Here is a 21,395-nt window from a genome sequence, read left to right on the forward strand (position 1 = left end):
ACTCTCTTGTTCGTACTTGAGGTTGTCACCATACTCAACTCAGCTGAAACTTTTCGCCCACAGGGACGGTCAGCACGGGCGCTTGCATGGTGGTGAGGTGCTGGCTTGGTTAACACTCTGAGCTGAGTTAAGGGTGCTGGCAGGTGTAGGGATCCCAGACAGGCTTGTAGTTTCTTTGAAGTCATGTTTTCTTAGGAATTTCCACAATAGCATACCTGTGCCCATAGCGCAGACCAAAGCGCATTCCATGCCAAAGAGAAGTCATGTGTGGAGTTAGTGGGTTTAGATGGTTCAACTCTTGTGCTGTTCCATTGATGCAGATAATTAAGAACAGACATTTTTGTTCGAAGAAAGTTGCCCATGGATTTCTAGCTAATGTTAAAGCTGAACTTCAGTATATCCTACTCCTCTGAAATCCCTTCTATCTTTGGGATGCTTTGGTGATGATGGGATTAGATTTTGTGATATCTTTGTTAGATTCAAACTTACACCTAATGATTTTTTTAAAAGAAATTAACAAAGGTGATTCTTTAAAAGGAAAGAAATACATCTGCCTAAATCTGCTATGTACTTTGCACCCGTGTGAGCAGTACTTTTATAACTACAGAAATGAAGTCATCAGATAAGAAATCAGTTATTCCTTCCCCTTTTAAAATTGTACAAACTTGACTGGTACCTTGAACAGAATCCTCAAAGCCTCGCCTAGATATTTGCCACCTCTGAAATGGTTATTTTGTGTTTAAGTCTCCATAATCTAAAGGTGGCAAATTTGTGTTGCCCTATGCTTGGGAAAGGAGGTAGGAGGCACATAACATCCGATGTAACATATAATCTTACATGTTAAACGCATCTGGGTTAATTTTCAGTTCGATTTAGGAAACGTGAGTATTTAAAATTTGAATCTTCTTTTAAGTGCTGTTAGTTGCTGGGGCACCTGGTTGGCTCAGCCAGTAGAGCATGTGATTCTCAATCTCAGGGTCACGAGCTCAAGCCCCACTTTGGGTCTGGAGTCTACTTTAAAAATAAATAAATTTAAAAATGCTGACAGATCCTAAGAGCTAGTATATTATAAAACCTTTTGCCACCTGAAATAGCAAAATGAAAATATTAAGGTTGGTGGTTTTTTTTTTTAAGATTTATTTATTTATTTGAGAGAGAGAGCACATGAGCAGGAGAGGCAGAAGGAGAGGGAGAGAGAATCTCAAGCAGACTCTGTGCTGAGCACGGAGCCCAACTCGGGGCTGGATCCCAGGACCTGAGATCATGACCTGAACCAAAACCAAGAGTTGGATGCTTAACTGGCTGTGCCACCCAGGCTCCCCTTAATGTTGGTTTTGACAACAGCCTTGTCGCTTTCGAATATTCAAATAATAAGCCCGTGTTCATAGCAGCATTATTCACAATAGTCACTAGGTGGATACAACCCATTGTCCATCAACAGATGAATGAATAAACAAAATGTGATATATACATGCTATGGAATATTATTCAGCTACAAAAAAGAATGACATTTAATACATTCTAAAACATGGATGAACTTTACAAATATTATGCTAAGTGAAATAAGCCAGAAGGAAAAATGTATGATTCTACTTTTATGAGGTACCCAGAGTAGAGACAGAAATTCATAGAGACATAAATGTTTTATAAATGTTATTCATTTTGGACAAAAAAATCCATCATTTTGAAATACTTATTATAAATTATTGCTTTCATGTCCTATAATATCTTTCTCAATAATTATTTTTGTCACCTGCATAGTTTTAGGATTATATTTACAATTATTAAACCAACTTGAAGTTTTAACACATTCACACACTCATTGCCAATCTTTTGCGACCATGATTTCCCAATTTGCAATTTCTTTATTTTGATTCATTTTTCAATCAACGGAAGTGCCCCTTGAAGGATTCTTTTTGCCCCAGAAGAGCCATGGGTGGCATGTGATCTGAGTCATTGCAAATTTAAGGTTGTCCCCTATAGCCATCCCACAGGAGTAATAACTTCACTGGTTTTAAAATCTTAGGTCCCAACCTTTTCATCTCTAAGTTCAGGAAATGTGTTCTCATTGTCTTTTGGAGTTTAATGTGACAGAGACATCTGAAGCTATTTTTATTTTTATTTCTTTAGTGATCATCTGAGTTTATGTGTTACAAACATTGGCTTTTTTTCTGTATCCTTGTAATTAACAATAGTTCCTCATCCATGTCTGCGTGTGAGCTCCTCTGTGCTGGTTTTATGGCATAAAGTTCCTTTGAGCTGCCTATCCCTTGGATTTGCTTGTTTAAAAAAAATATTTTTAGGGGTACCTGGCTGGTGCAGTTGGTTAAGCATTGGCTTCTGTAAAGGTTCAAGTCATGATCTCAGGGTCATGGGGTTTGGCCCCATGTGGGGCTCCAAGCTCAGTGTGGAGTCTGCTTGAGACTTTCTCTCTTTCTCCCTCTGCCCCTCTCCCCAATGCATCCCCCCCTCTCTCAAATAATAAATGAATCCTAAAAATTTTTAAAAATCACTTAATTGTGGTAAAATACCTATAACATAAAATTTACTATCTTAGCTTTTTCAACCTACAGCTTAGGGGCATTAAGTCTGTTCACATCTTCGTGCAACCATCACTACCGTTCGTCTCCAGAACTTTTCCATCTCACAGAACTGAAACTTTATACCTATTAAACAACGACTCCCTGTTTCTTCCTCCCGCTGGAAGCCAGCGTTCTTTGTTCTGTTTCTCTGAATCTGCAGGTTTCTAGGTGCTCGTATAAGTAGAATCATCCAGTGTATGTCTTTTTATGACTGGCTCATCTCACTTAGCAGAGTGTCCTCAAGCTTCCTCGGTGTCGTAGCTTACTGCAAGTTTCCTTCCTTCTTAAGGCTGTGTATTCAAGGAGCATATTCCATCATGAGTATATGTCACATTCTGTTTGCCCATTCGTTCATTGGTGGACACTTGGGTTAATTCTACCCTTTGGCTCTTGTGAATGGTGCTGCTGTGAACACAGGTGTGTAAACGTCTAAGAGACCCTGCTTTCAGTTCTTCTGGAGAGAGACCCATATGGTACTTATATTTTAAGTTTTATATACTATAATTTATAAACTATATATATATATTTTTTATAAACTATATTTTATAGTTTAATTTTTTCATACTGTTTCCCATAGTAGCTGCACCATTTAATAATCCCACCAACAGTGCACAAGGGTCCCGTTTCTTCACATCTTCGTCCACTCTTGTTCTTTTCAGGTTGTTGTTTTGTTTTGTTTTTGATAGTAGCCACTGTAATGGGTGTGAGGTGAAGGTTTGCTTGGGTTTTGACTCAGTAACATTTTCTTCCGTCAGGTATGATTCCTCTGATCATCTTTTATGCCACTTGTCCTTGCTTCTTAGGGAATAACTTTAATACGTAGGTTGGCTTTGTTCTCTGTCCTCCATCATCTAATGTCTTTTTATTTTCTGTTCATATTCTGGAAAAGCATGTCTACTGGGTCAGCTCCCTGATTCAGCTTTCCAGCCTCTCGGTTCTGCTCCTGCTTGTTGACAGACAGTCTGTTCTGCTTTTGTGTAGTTTCCTAGATTTGTCTTGGTTCTCGTCTGATGTCTCTTCGAGTCAGCCTGGTTCCTCCTTCTGTCTTTCTGTCTCCTTCTCCTACAGGCGGGTGTTAGGTGCTTTTGAAGACAAAGCGCTTTCGGAAAGGTGCCCTGGTTCCCCCAGTGCTATGCGTCCCGAGAAGTCTTCAGCATTTTTTCAGAGGCTCTTGGTTGTCTCTTCAGGTTGAGGAATTGTCAACAAGAACAGGCCCCTTGTTTCTCACCCTTCCTGTGGCCCCTTTGGTGGAGGGGGGCCCTTCCTAGATCTCTGGGGAAGATAGGGTGGTGCACAGCATCTCACCCGGGTGTTCTTGTCGAGGCCTCAAGCGCAGCTCTGTCTGGCTACGGTCGAATTTTTCTCACTTTTGTCAACTAGTTATCTGATGGAACAAACCAAGAATCACAAACGCATGGCCAACAGGCTGCTGACAGCCCCTGGGCCTTGTGTGTTTGGCCTGCGTGAAGTCTCATATGTATCATGTTAATGCCTTAAAATGGGCCACAGGTTCTCCAGCTCACCACAGTCCCCACCCCTCCTTATTGTCTGCACCTGGCTTGCTTCCCTCGTTTGCAGTCTCTGCCTGGTGCCTGAGTCCGTGACCCCACCCCACGTGCTTAGAGGGGCCGACACACATTAGATCTCAGTGCACCCAGAATCCCAGCTCCCTTCAGTTCTCAGGGTGCTGCCCACAGATCTCAGGCCTTTTACTCATTCACCAACCCACACGAATTCACTGGCCCCTGCCATGCACCCCTGCCATGCTTGGGGCTGTGAATACAGCCCCGAGTATGACCCGGGAGCACCTGTCTTCTCTCTGAGGTCAAGTGAGGGCGAGTTACTAATGTGTTGCAAGAAGGGGTGGCAGCAGCTCGATACAATCATTTCTTTATCTTCATCTTCATTCTCTGAGTCCTCCCCTAGTTACCTAGGATTTAATCACTGTGATCAGTCTTTTTTTCCTGTAAAAACGTTGAAATTAGATCAACTGAGCTGGCAGGAAAAAACCTCACTGTTTTGCTTTGTAACTAAAAACCGTCTTAGATGTGAGATTATTTGAAGTAAAAAAATAAAATAAAACTCCTCTGTATGCTTGCCTAAGACTGCTTCAGCTGGGAATTACCCAACAGGTGGGCAGGCTAGCACAGAGCAGGGAGGTGGGTCTCAGTTTTACAATATCCGGCTTCTTCATTTGGACTTTTCGCAGCTTGTTCGTCTGATAAGCCACCAGGGTCCTCCTGAGGCTTCCTGGCCATCAGGACACTGGTTGGAGAGCAGAACCGCCCGGGAAAGGAGCCTCTGCAGACGAGTTTTCCACCTCTTGGCCGTTGCATGGTGGAAAATACATCACGCAACTCGAGGGCCATCATGCTGACTTTTTGAAGAGCAAAAGGTGTGGATGGGACAGTAACCCGTCCGCAGATGCAAGTAATTTAGATGCAAAGTAAAACTGCATTCCAACAGCCCTGTTTGGCTCGCGCTTGCTCTGATGGTGACAGGTCAAGCGGTCTTTCTGTTCCGGTCATCCATTCATTGTATCTCCTTCAACATTTGTATGCTGGAATTTACAAAGGGCTTTTCAACAGTTATTTCTTGTTTGCTGACGAAATGGCAGCATTAGCAGAGTTCAAGGCTGTGGGAATGGACGCCGGAACCTCCAGAAGTGTGGTTAGAGCCACTGTGCGCCCCATGCTTGGCATCTAAGCCAGCGGGCCTCACACAGGGTCCATGGCAAGGTCACGTGCCAAACTCAGCTCCCACAAGTCTGCAGCTTCCACTATCTCCACGAACCCTAGGCGTTTGCTTTTCGAGATGTATCTGTCAATTGATTGAAAAAGGTTTCTTTTTTAAGGTTTTTTAAAATGTATTCATTTGAGAGAGAGAGCAAGCACGAGTCGGAAGGGCAGAGGGAGAGAGAGAAGCATACTCCCTGCTGCTCAGGGAGCCCGACTCGGGGCTCAATCCCAGGGCCCTGAGGTCATGACCTGAGCCGAAGGCAGATGCTTAACCGACTGAGCCACCCAGGTGCCCCTGATTGAACACGTTTTAAAGAAGCGAGTCTCGATTCTGAGGCGTGTAAAAGCATTAGGCTCTTGCTGAGCTCAGAATATGTTTCAAGAAGCTTTCAGAGCCGGATTCTGATTCATCACCTGGGAAGAAATAATCAACGCCTCCTCTGGCGGCTGCGTTGGGCTCCCCTGTGTTGGGCCCTAATGAGGACAGAGACATGCAGGTGCCGCCCCTGCAAGGTCTGCTTGCCTCCGTCTTCAGCAATAAGAGCAACTTTTCGTACCTTGGGACTGGTGTGGACAGGGAGCCTTTAGGAAGCGTATGAGGGAATCCTTGCTTAGGAATAGCTGATTCTGCAAGGACTGTTTGTGGAGACCCAGCTCAAATCTGTTCTCAAAGGAAACAGCCTCAAATGCGAAAAACGTGCTGTTTAGCCTATGGTTTACGACCGTGGCGTGTTTATCCTTCTATCCTTTAATCACAGACGAGCCCGAGAGACCTGAAGTCTGTGTCGAGATCTGTCCTATCAAGTAAGCTCGCACTTGAGTCGGTTGGGATGTACACTTAGAGGACCTAGCCCCAGGGGCCGGGTGTTTTCATTCACTGCATAGGTTCTGAAACCAGGGCTGGAGGAGGATGGAGACTTACCCAGGTGTCTGCCCCTTCCCCCTCCTTCCGGCTGCTGAGCTTTCATTTCGTGACTGCGTATCCGTGCACCTGCTTCCAGGGCAGGCTGTCTGTAGCCTCGGGGGACTGTAGGGGCCGTGCTTTGACTCCCTGCTGAATTCCCAGCTCTGAGCTCCTCCCAGTCCGGGCCCTGCCCCATCCCCAGCACTGTCTTGTACGTGGATGTGTTTGGTCCCAAGGGTAACAGGCTGCAGAGCGTAACAGGGTAGAGGGCTGATAGGGTCACCACCGCAAGCAAGAAAAATGCAGGAAGTCGAGTTCATGTATTAGACGGAGGCCTCCTGTTTCACATTTGATGTTGGTCCTCTACCCTCCGCATTTGAGGGTTAGACCTCGGCCTTCTGGTCAGGTGGAAGATTTGCCCACAAGCACGGAACAGGTGGCAGGTATGGTTGTCCAAAGGAGCGTGGATTCACCACCAGCCCCGTTAATCTCTCCACCTGGTTTTGACTCCATTTGCCTTCAGACACCGGAGGGCACCTTCCAAGGGGCTGAGTTCTCAGCGTTTTCTGTTGGTTTAGTAGATCAGATGTTCGATTTTATGGTGCAAACTTTTCCCTGTCTTTCTGGAGACAGATCACAGTTGAACATTTTATATATTTTGGTTCTGAATGGTAGCGACTGATTACCAAAATTCTGTTATCACGACTATAAACGCTCTGTGTATTTTCCCCTTGTTCTGGTCACTAAGCACTGGGAACCATAATTTACTTACTCATCAGAGAACATAACAGTTTCTCACTAGATAAAGGGGAGGAAGCTGGTTGATGTCTTCTAACAATTACTAGAAGTCCGTAAAGAAAGAGGGTATTTTAAAAACATGTAATTGGACATATATTTGTGAATTGATTTAACATTTGTAGCAGTTGTAAGCATTAGTTTAGAAAAATCCATTTGAGTTCATAAATAGCCTAAAAGAACCTAATGGAGAACTTATTTCAGTGAATACTTTATAGACAAGAATTCCCAAGTTGACGTTTTAATTTTTCTTGAACTTTCATAATCCAGGAATTGGCAAGTTTTGTGGCACATTATTTTAAGGGTGTGAAAAACTTGTAGTATCTATGTGTTTACTTTTTACATCCGAAGAGGATGTTAACAATTCTGTATTGCCAAGGTTTTTTGAAGCTGAGGGTGGCTTCTCCAGAAATTCGGGAACTGTCAAGAGCACAAGGCATTGGGGAACTTTGGTTTCAAGCAGTGAGATACAAAGGGCCCTGTTCCTCCCCCGAGACTGAAGGAGATGCAGGGATACAGAGGGACCCTGGAAGCTGCTGGCAGAGCAGCCGGCCGAGAAGAGGCCATTTCTCACGTGGTCCACTCGGACCCAGGTCCCGGATCTCCACGAAGCACATGGATCCCACATTCCAGACTTCAGGTCCTTCCAGGAAACTTCTCGTCTACTCTTAGCTCTTAGGAAACATTGTGGTTAACTAACCTTAACCTATCCTGGGGATGATCTCCGTCCTGGCCAAATAGACAGCATGGGATTTTTTGTTGACTATCCTTCATGCCGTTGTTTACCGCCGTAAACATACTAAATTGACCATTTTTATGGTAATTTTGTTTCTCCTTGTATGTTCATTCAGAAAACATGAAGTACTTAACTATGTGCTGGTCACACACATATGTTAGTATGTACACATTGCATGTACATGCTACATATAGGATAAAATAGACCCGCAGAGACTCCCAGCTTTGCTGCTAACTGGTCAGATCACTGGACCTCTACAGGAGATCTGTAAAGCAGGGGTTGGGGCCAGAAATGTGAACTCTGAAGACCCTTGCAAGATGAATCTCACGTGACACTGACTACTTACCTCTTAGGAGCCAAATGCAGCACCATCCACATCTCTGTCTGAGGCTTCCTTTCTGCTTGTTTTTCAGAAATGTGAAAATAAAAACGGGAGAATGGTTCTTTGAGGAACGAGCCAAGAAATTTCCAACTGAAGGTAAGTGCTCTTGAGATTTTTTTCTAAAGTAAAATGATGTACTCTTAGTTTTAAAATATTTGGTGTTGAGACTTTTGAATATAAAAAACTTTACAGGCTGGGGCCCCTGGGTGGCTCAGTTGGTTAAGCATCCGACTTGGCTCTTGATTTCAGCTCCGGTCTTGATCTCAGGGTCGTGAGTTCAAGCCCCACGTTGGGCTCCACGCTGGGCACGGAGCCTACTTAACATAAACAAACACTTTACAGGTCATGGTGGACAGGCCTTGCCCTTCTCACCCGTTCTGTTTGGTTGTGCTTTCTGTGCTTTCCCTTTGGCCCACGCTGCTCAGCACCTCTCATCATGAGCTCCCCTCGGTACCCCAGCTCTCACGGCAGAACTCCTGGAGTCTCCCCGACGTCCTGCTTGTGGGAGTGAGCTCTCCCTCCTCCAAAACACAGCAGGTCCGGTTTGTCCATCTCTCCCATAATCGTGGAAAGTGCCTCATGCTGTATTATTTGCATACTTCTCTTTCTCTCCATGAGCAGAAACTGTGCTTTTCAAATCTTGTTAGCGCCTTGTGGCGCTGAGCACAGAACCTTGTTCGTGATACTTGAGCAAAATGATCGACGAGCTGAAGGCCCCGGGGAGTGAACGGTGTTAGAATCCGGCAGAGGCTGATGATTAGGAAGTGAGCGCAGGTCGTGAGTCTATGAGTGCAAGTGTGCATATGGTCTGGGCACCTGGCATATCTTATATCCGGAGCTGGGGCCGGAAACCATGGGGAGAACTAATTCTCTCTGGTAACACCAATGTCCCATCAGTATGGGAGCTACACAGACAAGAGAACGACTTATCAGACAAAGGCACACGCATGTGTCACCAAAATCAAGTGGAGCCCGCATGCTCTGGGACTCGCGTCCGTCCACAGTGGTAACACGTCCTCTGTGACGTGGGTCAGCGGGGACTGCACACAAGGAGCCTAGACTGACCTGGAGGGAACAGGGTGGCTTGCAACCCTTCTTTTTTCTGGAAAAAATGACCTTTGAGGTAAAGAAAGAAGCTATTTAGCCACAACCCAAAATGTGTTGGCAAGGAAAAGAAGCCGTTTGTCGGAGTGCTGACACTCAACTTTTATAAAAGGCGCTGTTAGCCAGGGTTGACATTCAGTCGGCATTACATTCTCTCCTGGATTATATCCCAGACTCTTCTTACTCAAGCACAGATGATGCTTCTGCAGAGTTGCTTACAAATCTGGAAGGAAGTCCAATGCTAACGGGTATGCTCGAGCAAAAGGGTGAGCAAGTGTGTGCGGCGTCTCCCAGGACAGTGTTTCTCAACGCGTTTCCTCACTGCCCTCTCTCCTGTCCCAAGCAGCCTAGCTGACACTTTTTCCTAAATCCTACCCGCCCATGAAAGTTTCCTACCCCAGGTATATTTCTGTTTCTGTTCTGAGGCCTTTGGGAGCACACTAAAACCACCCTTTTTGCCTCCCTGGGGCTGTCGTCCCCATTTAGGGCATAATCTAGACAAGCATGGCAGCGTGAGGTCTAAGTTTTATTGCTTTGTTTTGTGTCTTTAAAATACTTTTTTGTTGGGGCGCCTGGCTGGCTCAGTTGGTAGATATGAAGCTCTTGATCTTGGGGTTGTGCGTTCAAGCCCCACATTGGGGAGTAAGTTGTTCTTAGAATAAGAAAAAAAATACTTTTTTTGTTAGGGGGCTGGGGTCTTCTTCAGGTGGTAGATTCTCATTTTTTTACTCTGCTCCTACTTCATATAAATGGTAAGACTGTGGGGAGTAAAATTTCTATAATTTCTCAATAATCACTCTGTGAAGACCTCTCCTGGAAACTTTTTAATACACTGTTGAAAGTTTTAATATCATTACTTCAATGAGGAAAATGAACTTGCCTGCCAGAACACCTGTGTGCAGCATGCATGTGTGTGCACGTGTGTGTGTGTGTGTGTGCACGCACACACGTGTGCTCCTTACCTTCTCATCATCTTTCTGGTGCTCTTCTGGTGAGTAGAAGTGGGCGGAAGCAGTTAGGCTAACCACCTGACATAAGAAGAGGAATAGGATAGGAATGAACCTGAACTCCTGGGTTTCTCTTTTTGTCCAGTGAGTTTCCACCAGAATGGAAAGATCAAGAAAAGAAAGTAGACAATGAACGTCAGCCTGAGCAGAAACCATCCTTTTCTCTTATTGCTTTTCCTAAGTTATAAAAGAAACAAACAACAACAAAGAAAAAACCAAACTCCTTCCTCCTCTGCAATTGCTTCCTCACATGCTGAGGTGTCTCATTTTCTTGTCCCATTTTAGGCGAGTTGGGCTCAAAAGGCTGGGAGAGACCAAGGAGAGTGCCGAGCTGGGGGAGCACACACGGTTCTGTGAACTAAAGCTCGGGTGGCTGGAGGTTGGCAGGCGAGGAACCGGGAAGGGCAGCGGGGGGTGAGAGGGGGTGCACCTGGGCAGGTGGGAACATCCCCTTACTCGCACCTGTGTCCCAGCAGACAAGCTGGCACAGCAACTGAGGGGACTCTGGTCCCCGTGCTGTATCCGCACAGGGCTAGTTAGGAAAATAGAAACCATATGGGGATTTGAGCAAAGAGGATTTAATTCAGGGAGTCGGTGAAACAGGTATGATTGGAGGAAGAGAGGCAAAGGGAGGCCTGTGGGAACCCAGAGGTGGTAACGGCAGGAAGCAGACCCTCTGGGGTGGCTGCCGGGCGGATGCGCTCAGGAACCTCCTGCCTTCCGGTCTCTCTGGCGCCCCCTGGTGGGCAGCCCGCCGCAAGCCCTGCTCCCCGCTGTGCTGGAGACCGAGATTCTGCATAGTATCTAGTGTTCGTTGTGATGGTGTGGACGCGGCTCTTCCCAGCCTTCCGCATCCTCATTGGAAGCTGGAGAAACGAGATGGTGGTAGGAGACACGAAAGAGTACGAGATGGCTCAAGTCTGTGCCTCTTTCTGTTGCTGGATTAACTAATTCCTCCAAATGTTAAAACAATCAATATTATATGGTTTCTGTCTTCAGCTGAAGGCTTGTCCGGGGCTGGAGGGTCTGCTTTCTGGGGAGGGGGCGGCTCACGCACATACCCGATGTGCTCGTGCTGCTTCTGGGCAGCTCTCCCTGAGCGTGCTCGCCACGCGGTGGCTGGCTTCCCCCAGGGCACCGGGCATGAGAGACAAAGGCAGAGCCCGACTTTTTTATATTAAAAATTTTTTTATTATGATAAAATAGACACAACATAAAATTTACCATTTTAACCATTTTTAACCACACAGTTCAATGGCATTAAGTGCATTCACGTTGTTGTATAACCATCACCGCCATCCATCCTTAGGACTTCTTCATCTTCCCTCAGTCTCCCCAGAACTCCTAGGAACTTCTGTCCTACTCTGTCAATCTCTTATATGGCCCTGCTTCACAAAGCACACCGTGTCGTTTCTGCTCTACCCCGAGGTGACACAGGTCTGCTGTATTCAGGGTGGGACGGCTGGGGGTCAGGAGGCCAGCGGCCCTGGAGCCCAGCAGGAAGCTGGCTACCCCAGCCTATATTCCTTACCCCAATCCACACACCTGAGACTCAGACCTGACTCCCTCCCTGCATCCAGTGAGTCAGCAAATCCCAACATTTCTGCCTTCCCGGTCTCTTGAATCTTTCCCCTGCTCTTCATTCCCACTTGTAATGCAGGAGCTCCTAGCTGGTCCCCACGACTCCACCTGCTCCCCCCTTGGTCCATCCTCCACTTTGTGAAGAGGGGACTTTCTTTTCTCTTTTAAAAAAGGTTGTTCATTTTCTGATTATAGAAGTAATACATACTTTTTGCAGAATATCTGGGAAATTCAGAACAGTGTACAGAAGGCAATAAAAATCCCTCCAGTCAACAAACTGCTGCTAATTACACACACACACACACACACACACACACACACACACACAGAGTCTTCCAGCCTTCTTCTAGGTGATGCTGTGCGTGTGCACATACAGACTTACATTTTTTAATAAAGATTTTTTAAAGTAATCTCTACATCCAAAACATGGGGCTCACACTTGCAACCCTAAGATCAAGAGTTGCACTCTCCACCGACTGAGCCAGCCAGGCGCCCCCAGACTTAACAGATTTTTTTTTTAAAAACAGATTTGTGATCAGACTATATATAGGTTTTAATCTTTTAAAATTCAATATAGCACAAACACTTTCTTATGCTATTAAGAGATGTTCCAACATACACTGATCAGTGCACAAAATACATCAGATGGATGCTCTAGGTTTTATTCAACCTGTTCCCGTGTCGGCGAGTGTATCATTGCATTCAGAATTTCCTAGCACAGATAAGTCTGTGATGAACGTCCTGTAGAGGTATCTTGGCATCTCTGGTTATTTCCTTTGGAGAGATTCTAAGAAGAAGGATGACTGGTCAAGCGTGAGAACCCTTGAAAGGCTTTGATGTATTTCGCCACATTACCGTCAGGAAGTGTGTGCTCCTTTGCCCCACCCCGAGCAGGGTACGTGAGCTGTCCTACCACACTCCGGCCACCACGAACTCCTATCCCTTGAAACAGGAGCTCAAATTACATTTGTTCTGAATGTAAAAATAATATATATTCATTAAAAAAATTGAGAAGCAAAGAAAAGCATAACAAATAATGTTTAAAAAACCATGACTTCACCCTGAAAACTTTTGTTAACATTTTGGTATACCTCATCTCTGTTCTTTGGTGAATCAATGTATCTATGTTTGTGAGGGTCTATGCGTGTGTGTGTGTGTGTGTGTATACACAAATATATGCATATACACACAGAACTACACATACATTTTTAAAATTTGAAATTAAACCATTAAGAAATTGTTGTTTTTAGGTAAAAATGAATGAAGGCAATTTTTATGAGCCAAGCTAATAGATTTACATACTGGAGATCAAATTGTATATGCAGTTTTATACTATTTCTTCACATACTAATTTACAAAGAACATTTTTCCATATCCTTATCCATCATCAACTACATAATTTCTGATGACTGCATTTCGTTCCAACATTGGAATGTGACGTCATTTATTGAACCAGATTGCCATCGTGGTACAGTGAGGGAACTTCCGGTTTTGCCATTACATTTTTGGGAGTTTCAATATTATTAATATAAGTGCAATGGACATTTTGTAGATAAATCTTTGGCACATCTGTGACTATTTCTAGAAAGAGAAGGGTAAGATGAGAGGTTAGGAACATGGCCCCCAGGAAGGGTGTACCCTCCTTACCAGTAGGAATTGTTCTTAAAAATAATCCAAACTCTATCAGTTTGATAAAACCACATTGGTAGTCTGAAATGGTTTTTTGTCATTTCACTTGAATTCATCTAATTCCCAGCGAGGTTGAATATTTCCCACCTGTTTGGACTTCTGCAGAAGTTCTTTATACATTAAGGCTCTTAGCTCTTTTCTGTCTTATTAGCTGCACCTGTGTCCTTATGTTTTTTGACAGAAGAAGTTTTTTCTTGGGTGTATGCAGTCAACTCTAACTTTTCCTGTAGAATTATTTGAGGGTGGAGCTCTGAGTAAATGCGTGAGTGAATGAATGAAGTAAGGATGGAGCTGCTTGGAGATGCAAGGTGATGTTCTCTGTAGAGAGTTCTTTTCCTTTTTAGCGTCCAGAAACCTAGAGCCAAATTTAATGTCCAGTTGAAGGAATTCCAAGAGTCATTACGCCCTCTGTCACCCCAGTGCCTTTTATGCGCCTATTTTAATGGTTCTATTGGGTGTGAGCCATTTAAAGTAAATTCTCCCCAAATTTCCTTGAAAGTAGACAAGGTATAAGTAATAATCCAATGAAGAATAATAGATATTAATTGTAGCAGTTTGTTGTGCTACGTTTCCAACCCTTAAAAAGATTTAAAAGCAAAAAAAGATGAACTCCAATTTTTTATTTTGCGGGTAGATGGTACAAAAAATCTTTTAAGTATTTTTCTTAAATTTTTCTTTCTGATTATAGACTGGCTTTTGTTTCCCTCTGAGATTTTATAATTCGATATTCAGTTTTGTTGTCTTAAAATAATTCCTTGTACACCGTAGTTGTGGTTCATCTGGGGTGCATCAGAAGGATCAAAACATACAGACCTTCGTGAGGTCTGCAGTGTTCTGCAGGCAGCAGGCTACCCAGACATCGGGTATAATCACCTCCCTCCCTCCACCCTCGGGGACCATCTCTGCGCCCAGGGTTATACTGTGGCTTCTGGGAACCCTGCTCCAGGGTCAGCTGCAAGCTCTTTCAAATTCAAAGTTCCCAATTCTGTGGGACCAGGTGTGACTCAAGAGTGATATTTAACAAGTCCCCATATAATTTTTTGTGCATTTTGAGAGCCACTGGTAAAGTAGCAAATATTATAAACTATGATGACACTTTTCCAGATCACTAATAACTTAGAGAACTGAAACTGAAAACCAATCTACTTGTTTTTTGGCATCTGCTAAGCTTATAAAGATAGTGCCCTCTTCTGGCTCCTTGCTGTGAATGCATGTTTTACTTCTGTTCTTTGTTTTTTGTGTTTTTTTTTTGCAACCATGACATTTTATTGCTTGATATTTGAGTTCAACAGCAGAAAGATGACAATACTAGTACTTTTAATACTAATATTTTTTCCAAGTTTCAGAAAGGTTAAATGTTATATATAAACAATCTGTTGTGACTTTTACTCCACGGCTAGTAATTGGGAAATAAAATAATTTAGGAAGGCCGTACCTTAAATAGCGTCTGGTAATGGTCTCAGTGATCCACGTTACACCTAACCAGGGCCACATTACGTCTCATAATCATGAAGGAAAAGAAGTTTTATCACCCCTCCCAGTAATGTGATTTAATTCTGCATGTGACTTTTTCTTCTACACCGGCAGCATGAATATGGCCCGTCTGATTGCAGGGCTGTGAGAAGAGCCAGCAGGGCTGGCTGTGTGCGGGTTGGAGCACTCAGGCTCACAAATTACAAGAAGTCAGTATGAGTAAATAGGGGCGACCCTGTCGCAAAGCCCTGCCTTGATTGCCTCTCTGCTTGCTGGCTCAGTAAAGACCTCCCTCCCGTGCGATTCAGCAGTGGATTTTGCAGGGATGATTGAGGAAATCTTTCTGGAGGTTAGAGATCAAGTGCCTAGTTCACGTACTTATGTGCATGAGAGGGTCTTTATGAAATCATGTTTATTTCTCAGATACATAATTTTGTATACGCTCTTGTCTTATTTTAAAGAAAATGTGGCATCTTATCTCTTGCATATTTCCTTCTCACTACTCTCCTTCAGAGGAAAGGCAAAAGGAACACAAACCCACAGGGGGAGGTGTGGGCCCTACATGTGATTTTCCCAGCTGATTGGATTGCTCGTGTATCCCAGACAGATTTTCAGACTGGTCCGTTTAGATCAGAACAGAGACTGTCAAGTCAGATTTTATGATTCCCACGTGAAGTAAGCCCTTGACCTTCAAACCGTTGGTTCTCACCCGGTGTTTGTAGGTAATGGTCTTCTGGAGGCAGGTTCTGGAGTTTAGCTGCCTTTGATTTCATGATGCCTTTGGCTTTGTTCACAGTAGCAACTCAAAAATTGAACTGCTTCGATTGTCCAAGGTGCTTTGAATACATCAACTCAACCCAGATTTCTTTTTTCCCATATCCTAGCTCAGATGTCTCCCCAGGCCGCTAGACTATCCCTGCTGCTTTCTGAGCCCCAGTGTGCTTACCCGGACCCCTTCTGCGTCTCTGCCTCTGCCACTGTCCTCTGCACCCTCTCCCCCGCCCCCGATGATGAGGCCACGCTCGGCAGTTTACATCTGTGGTCCTGAGTTGTCATGACTACCTCCCTCTCCGCTTTTGGATTTTGATCCATTGCTTTTAACATGGAGGGGAAACTGTGATTACATGGGCCAGGTCTCAGGCTAGTCAGTATTTTATTTTACTTAATACTTCCTGCTCTGTTGGGGCTTGGCAAATTACAGCACACAGCCCAAATGTGGCCCACTGGCTGTTTATGTCAAGTTTTATTGGAACACAGTCATGCCCGCTCCTTTCTGTCTATGGCCAGCTTTGCAGTATGATGGTCGAGTGCTTGCAACAGAGATCGTATGGCTGGCAAAGCCTACACTTTTTTAACTGGACCCTTTGCAGGAAGTTCATGGGCCTCAGCTCCGCGTGATAAGCTGGGAAACAACGGCATTTTGGTGAGTATCATTATTTCCCTGTTCATGAACAGAACGGGAAACCAAGGTGAAATCAGGGAACTGAATAGAATTTCTGAGTTAAGAATTCGTGTGTTTGTTTGTCGAGACCAAATTATTGATTAGGGTAGTTTCTAGAGAGTATCTTGACCATTGGACATTGAGTTATCTCCTTGTGTAAGTACATTTTTGAAAAGACCAGACCCATACATATTCAAGTGAGAAATCATTTTGTATTTAAGAACTCCGTGCTCATCGTTTTATTGCAGTAGAATAGACATACCATAAAATTTACCATTTTACCCATTTTGAGTGTAGAGTTTAGCCGCACGAAGCACATTCACAGTGTTGTGCAGCCATCACCACCATCTGTCTCCGGGACTTTTTCACCTTGCAAAACCGAAGCTCTCTTTCCCATTAAACACTAACCATCCAGTCCTCCCTCCCCGCCAGCTCCCAGTAACCGCCATTCAGCTTTCGGGTTCTATAGTTGGACCACGCGAGGTACCCCGTGTAAGTGGAAACATCATCTATTTGTCCTTTCGTGTCTTTCTTATTTCACTTACGATGTCTTCAGGGTCCATCCAAGTTGTAGCGTGTGTCAGAGTTTTCTTCTTTTTTAAGACCAAATGAAAGTCCATTGTGTGTATCTACTGCATTTTGTTTCTCCATTCATCCCTGGGGGGCACTCGAGTGGTTTCCACATTTTGGCTGTTGTGAACAGTGTGGCCATGAACATGGGCGTGCAAATACCTGTTTGAGTTCCTGCTTTCAGTTCTTTTGTGTTTATACCCGGAAGCGGCATGGCTGGGTCACGTGGTGATTCTGAGCTTCACATCTTGAGTGACCGCCATACTCTTTTCCGTAGCAGGTGCCCATTTTATGTTCCTACGAGCAACGCACAGGGTTCCAGCTTCTCCGTATCCATATGGATACTTGTTATTTTCTGTTTTTGTTTTGTTTTGTTTTTAATAATAGCCATTCTAATGGGCATGAAGTAGTATTTCATTGTGTGAGTTTTTTTTTTTTGTTTTAACTCATTCCCTCAGTATTTATTAGGCATCTACTAGCCTGACACTTATTTTATTCTGTGTATGGATTTTGTTTTGAGATTTGATGTACACAGATATTGCAAAAAATTTACCACATAAGGTTTGTTAACACATCTTTCACCTCACACAATTACCATTTTGCCATTGTTATGGTGAGAACATTAACACTCCGCTCTTCTAGCAACTTATAAGTCACAATACAGTATGGTTAACTGTGGTCACCATGGCGACTATATATTAGAGTCCCAGAACTTATTCATCTTATAACTGGAAGTTTGTACTCTTTGGCCAATATCTCCCCACTTCCCCCACCCCTAGTCCCTGGTAACCACCACTCTACCCTCTGTTCTGAGTTCGATGTTTTTAGATTCCGCATATAAGTGAGATCATACAGTGTTTGTCTTTTTCTGTCTGACTTATTCACTTAACATAATGCCTTCAAGGTCCATCCATGTTGTTGCAAATGGCAGGATTTCTTCCTTTTTTATGGCTGACTAATATTGCTTTTATAAAAAAGATTTTATTTATTTATTTTAGAGAGAGACAAAGTGCAGGGGGAGGAGCAGAGGGAGAGGGAGAGAAATCCAAGCAGACTCTGCACCAAGCATGGAGCTCAGTTCAGGGCTTGATCTCACGTCCCCAGGATCGTGACCTGAGCTGAAACCAAGAATGGACACTCAACTGACTGTGCCACCCAGGCGCCCCAATATTCCATTTCAATATAGACCACGTTTTCTTTAACCATTCATCAGTTGAAGGACACCTAGGTTGTTTCCATGTCTTGGCTAGTGTGAGCAATGTTGCAATGAACGTGGGAGTGCAGCCATGTCTTTGAGATAGTTATTTCATCTCCTTCGGATATCTACTCAGTGTGGGATTGCTAGATCAGATGGTAGTTCCATTTTTAATTTTTTGGAGGCATCTCCACACTGTTTTCCATAGTGGCTGTATCATTGGGGTTTTGATTTACATTTCCCTAATGATTAGTGATGTTGAACATTTTTTCTGTACTTATTGGCCATTTGTATATTTTCTTGTCTATGCCCATTTAAAAAATTGGGTTATTGTTTTTGTTTCTTGAAAAAGAAGAAGAAAGCTAGAAGTTTCACATTTCCCGATTTCCAAACTTACTACAAAGCTACATTACCCCAGATGCTGTGGCATGGGCCTAGGGAGAGGTGGAGAGACCAGTAGAATAGCATAGAGAACCCGGAAGAAACATATGTGGTCAAATGACTTTGAACAAGGGTGCCAATATCATTCAAGGGCGAAGGATCAGTCTTTTTAATAAATGGTACGGGGAAGAACTGGATGTTCACATGCGAAAGAATGAAGTTGGACCTCTGCCTAACACCATGCAAAAAATAACTCAAAATGGACAACAGACCTAAAACTGTAAAGCTCTTAGAAGAAAAACATAGAAGGAAAGATGACATTGGCTTTGACGATGATTTCTTAGATGTGACGCCAAAGGCACAGGCAACAGAAAGAAAATGGACAAATGGGGCTACATCGAAATGAAAACTTATGCATCAAAGAGCACTGTCAACAGAGTAAAAAGGTGGCCCATGGAAGGGAAGAAAATATTTGCAAATCATGTATCTGATAAGGGATTAATATCCAAATTCTTTAGGATGGAGGATTCCTAAAACCTACATTCGATTTTTAGAGAAAATCAAAGGACGCAAGAAGGCCATCTATATTCTGTTGTCTCGGGTCCTCGACAAAGCTGGGCCGGTTGTTCTGTTAGCTCTAAGCATATCTTTGTGGAAGAGTTACTGCCCAGCTCCTGGTGATTATTATTAACACGGAAGCCATCCAGGATTTCTGCTGATAGAATATCGGAAGCTTAATTAAGGAGAAAAAATTATTTTTCTCTTGCGACTGAGCAGAAGAGTAATGTCTTGTGGCAGAAGGACCCTGGCTGAGAGATATTTTCTGCCAACAGGATTATAAATCTACTATTATTAATTTCTGTTCTCCTGGAAGGCATTAGTTGCTGATTCACAGTTGTGCACTTTATCTTCTTTCATCCTGGGGCAGTGCCTCGGTCCCAGTGCTATTTAAGCTCAAAGCTTCTCTAAGGACAAAAATATATTTAAAAATGCCTCCGGAATCCAGCTCCAAAACCATTTATGACAGGATATCATGATTATATGCTGAGGGATTTCTAGGTCAAATTTTTTGAGACGTTTTCCATTTTACGTATGTGAGCAAAAAAATTGGTCTAAAACTTTATTCCAGGGATATTTTTTTTTTCCTATTTAAGAAAAAAGTCCTAAAACGTACCATAATTGTCCAACACCCCCTGGAACTCCTGGATTGATTGATTGATTTTCAATTCCTGGTTTTTTATTCATGTTTTCTAGAGTTTCAAGGATACTCAAGCGCCAGTGTGGACCAACTGTCAGGATGGTCACATACAGTTGTGCAGGTTGAGCACTGTACTAGGGAGCCACCTCTAAGGGAGTACAGTTCACATCATAGACACCCGAGACTTGTGTGTTTCTTGTGAAGATTTTTCTGGAAGAATCAGCAGAATGTGTTGTTCTAACAAAATCCTGTACTCCTAGGGGTAGACAAAAGTATCTTGAGGAAGGGGCACATTTGCATCATTTGCAGGGAGGCTCCATGTGGGGTGGCCCCACCTGTCTTTTGCTTTGGGTCACATCTGGAATTCCGGAGTGTGGTTTCCTGTGTAGAATGCTGCTCCCCGTCTAGCGGCCCCAGCAGAGAGGTGGCCATGGGCCAGGCCACCCTCCTGTTTGATGGTCTCTTAGCTCTCCGCCCCCCCCCGCCCCGGACCCGACATAGCTGTATGGTTGTGTATGACTTTTCTAACAAAGGGCTGCTGTGGGGACTTACGGTCTAGCAGGGGAAGTTAATGGTGATGTCTCGGGAGAAGAATAACCCACACAGATCCCGGAGTTCAGGACTTGAGGCTGCTTGGCCACTGGACCACGTGGTTTGCCGGGTTGGCAGCGTTGCACCGGGCGTTCCATGGAGGCTGCTCTGTGCCCATGTCACCCAAGCGGGAAGAGTTTGGGTAGCAGGGCCTGGCAGCTGCTGCTGGCCTGTGGTCAGGGCGCTGGTAGGCTGGCCGTTACGGTCCTCGACTGGCGGGCCAATGGAGCCCGGCTAAGATGGGCATCCGTGCTCTAGGAGTTTTTGTGAGCCCCTGAAATAAGGTGTCTCATCCCTATTCTTTTTAGATTGAGAAGCAGTGCGTAGATAGATAGTGACTGGTCGCAGACATGCGTGTGTCAGCTGCAGGACCGGTGTTGGATCCAGAAACCACAGCCGTGCTCTGTGCTGTGCACGGATCCGTGCAGCACCGTGAGCTCCGGCGTGTGAGCAGAGCTGTGAAGTGCTCCTGTGGTTTCTACACAGTGGGTGTGAATGAACGCGTGAGTCACGTGGAAGCCAGGTTGTGAAAAAAAGGTGACCCTCTTTTTCTTTTTAAAGATTCATTTATTTATTTTAGAAAGAGAGCGTGCAACTGAGTGTGAGAGGTGGGGGAGGGACAGAGGGGGAGAGAATCTCACGCAGACTTCACCTTGAGCACGGAGCCCTACATGGGGCTCGAGCTCACGACCCTGAGATCACGACCTGGGCCAAAATCAAAGAGCTGGACGCTTAACCGACTGCGCCACCAGGCACCCTGACGACCTTCTTTTCATACATATTTGGTCGTCCGGCTCGAATGAGGAGGTGATACTTCTTGTTAAAATAGTTCGGTTTGCTGCTGTTGTAATTATAGCCCCAGCCCCGCACGGCAAAGCCTCTGCTGGTGGTGGCAACACTGAGATGACTAAGACGAGACCTGTGTCCTCGGAGTGCTCACCGTCCGGGGTGGGGGGGGGGACAGCGGCACGATGTGCACACGGTTACAGTGCAGTCAGGGGAGTGTTAGTGAGCTGCGCACGGCCATC

The 21,395-nt window shown here is 44.5% G+C and overlaps 1 protein-coding gene across 2 annotated transcripts in view; it reads left to right on the top strand.

The window, feature by feature from the left end:
- SYTL3 (synaptotagmin like 3) overlaps positions 1-21,395 on the top strand; it is an 81,934-nt gene that overhangs the window by 20,709 nt on the left and 39,830 nt on the right. For both annotated transcript variants that reach the window (XM_008688514.2, XM_008688516.2), the window contains exon 5: positions 8,169-8,233. In XM_008688514.2, coding sequence (XP_008686736.2) covers positions 8,169-8,233 — 65 coding nt within the window. The remainder of the gene's footprint in view (positions 1-8,168; positions 8,234-21,395) is intronic.

The sequence above is a fragment of the Ursus maritimus genome, unplaced genomic scaffold (genome assembly GCF_017311325.1).
Source record: "Ursus maritimus isolate PB19 unplaced genomic scaffold, ASM1731132v1 scaffold_13, whole genome shotgun sequence".
NCBI lineage: Eukaryota > Metazoa > Chordata > Mammalia > Carnivora > Ursidae > Ursus > Ursus maritimus.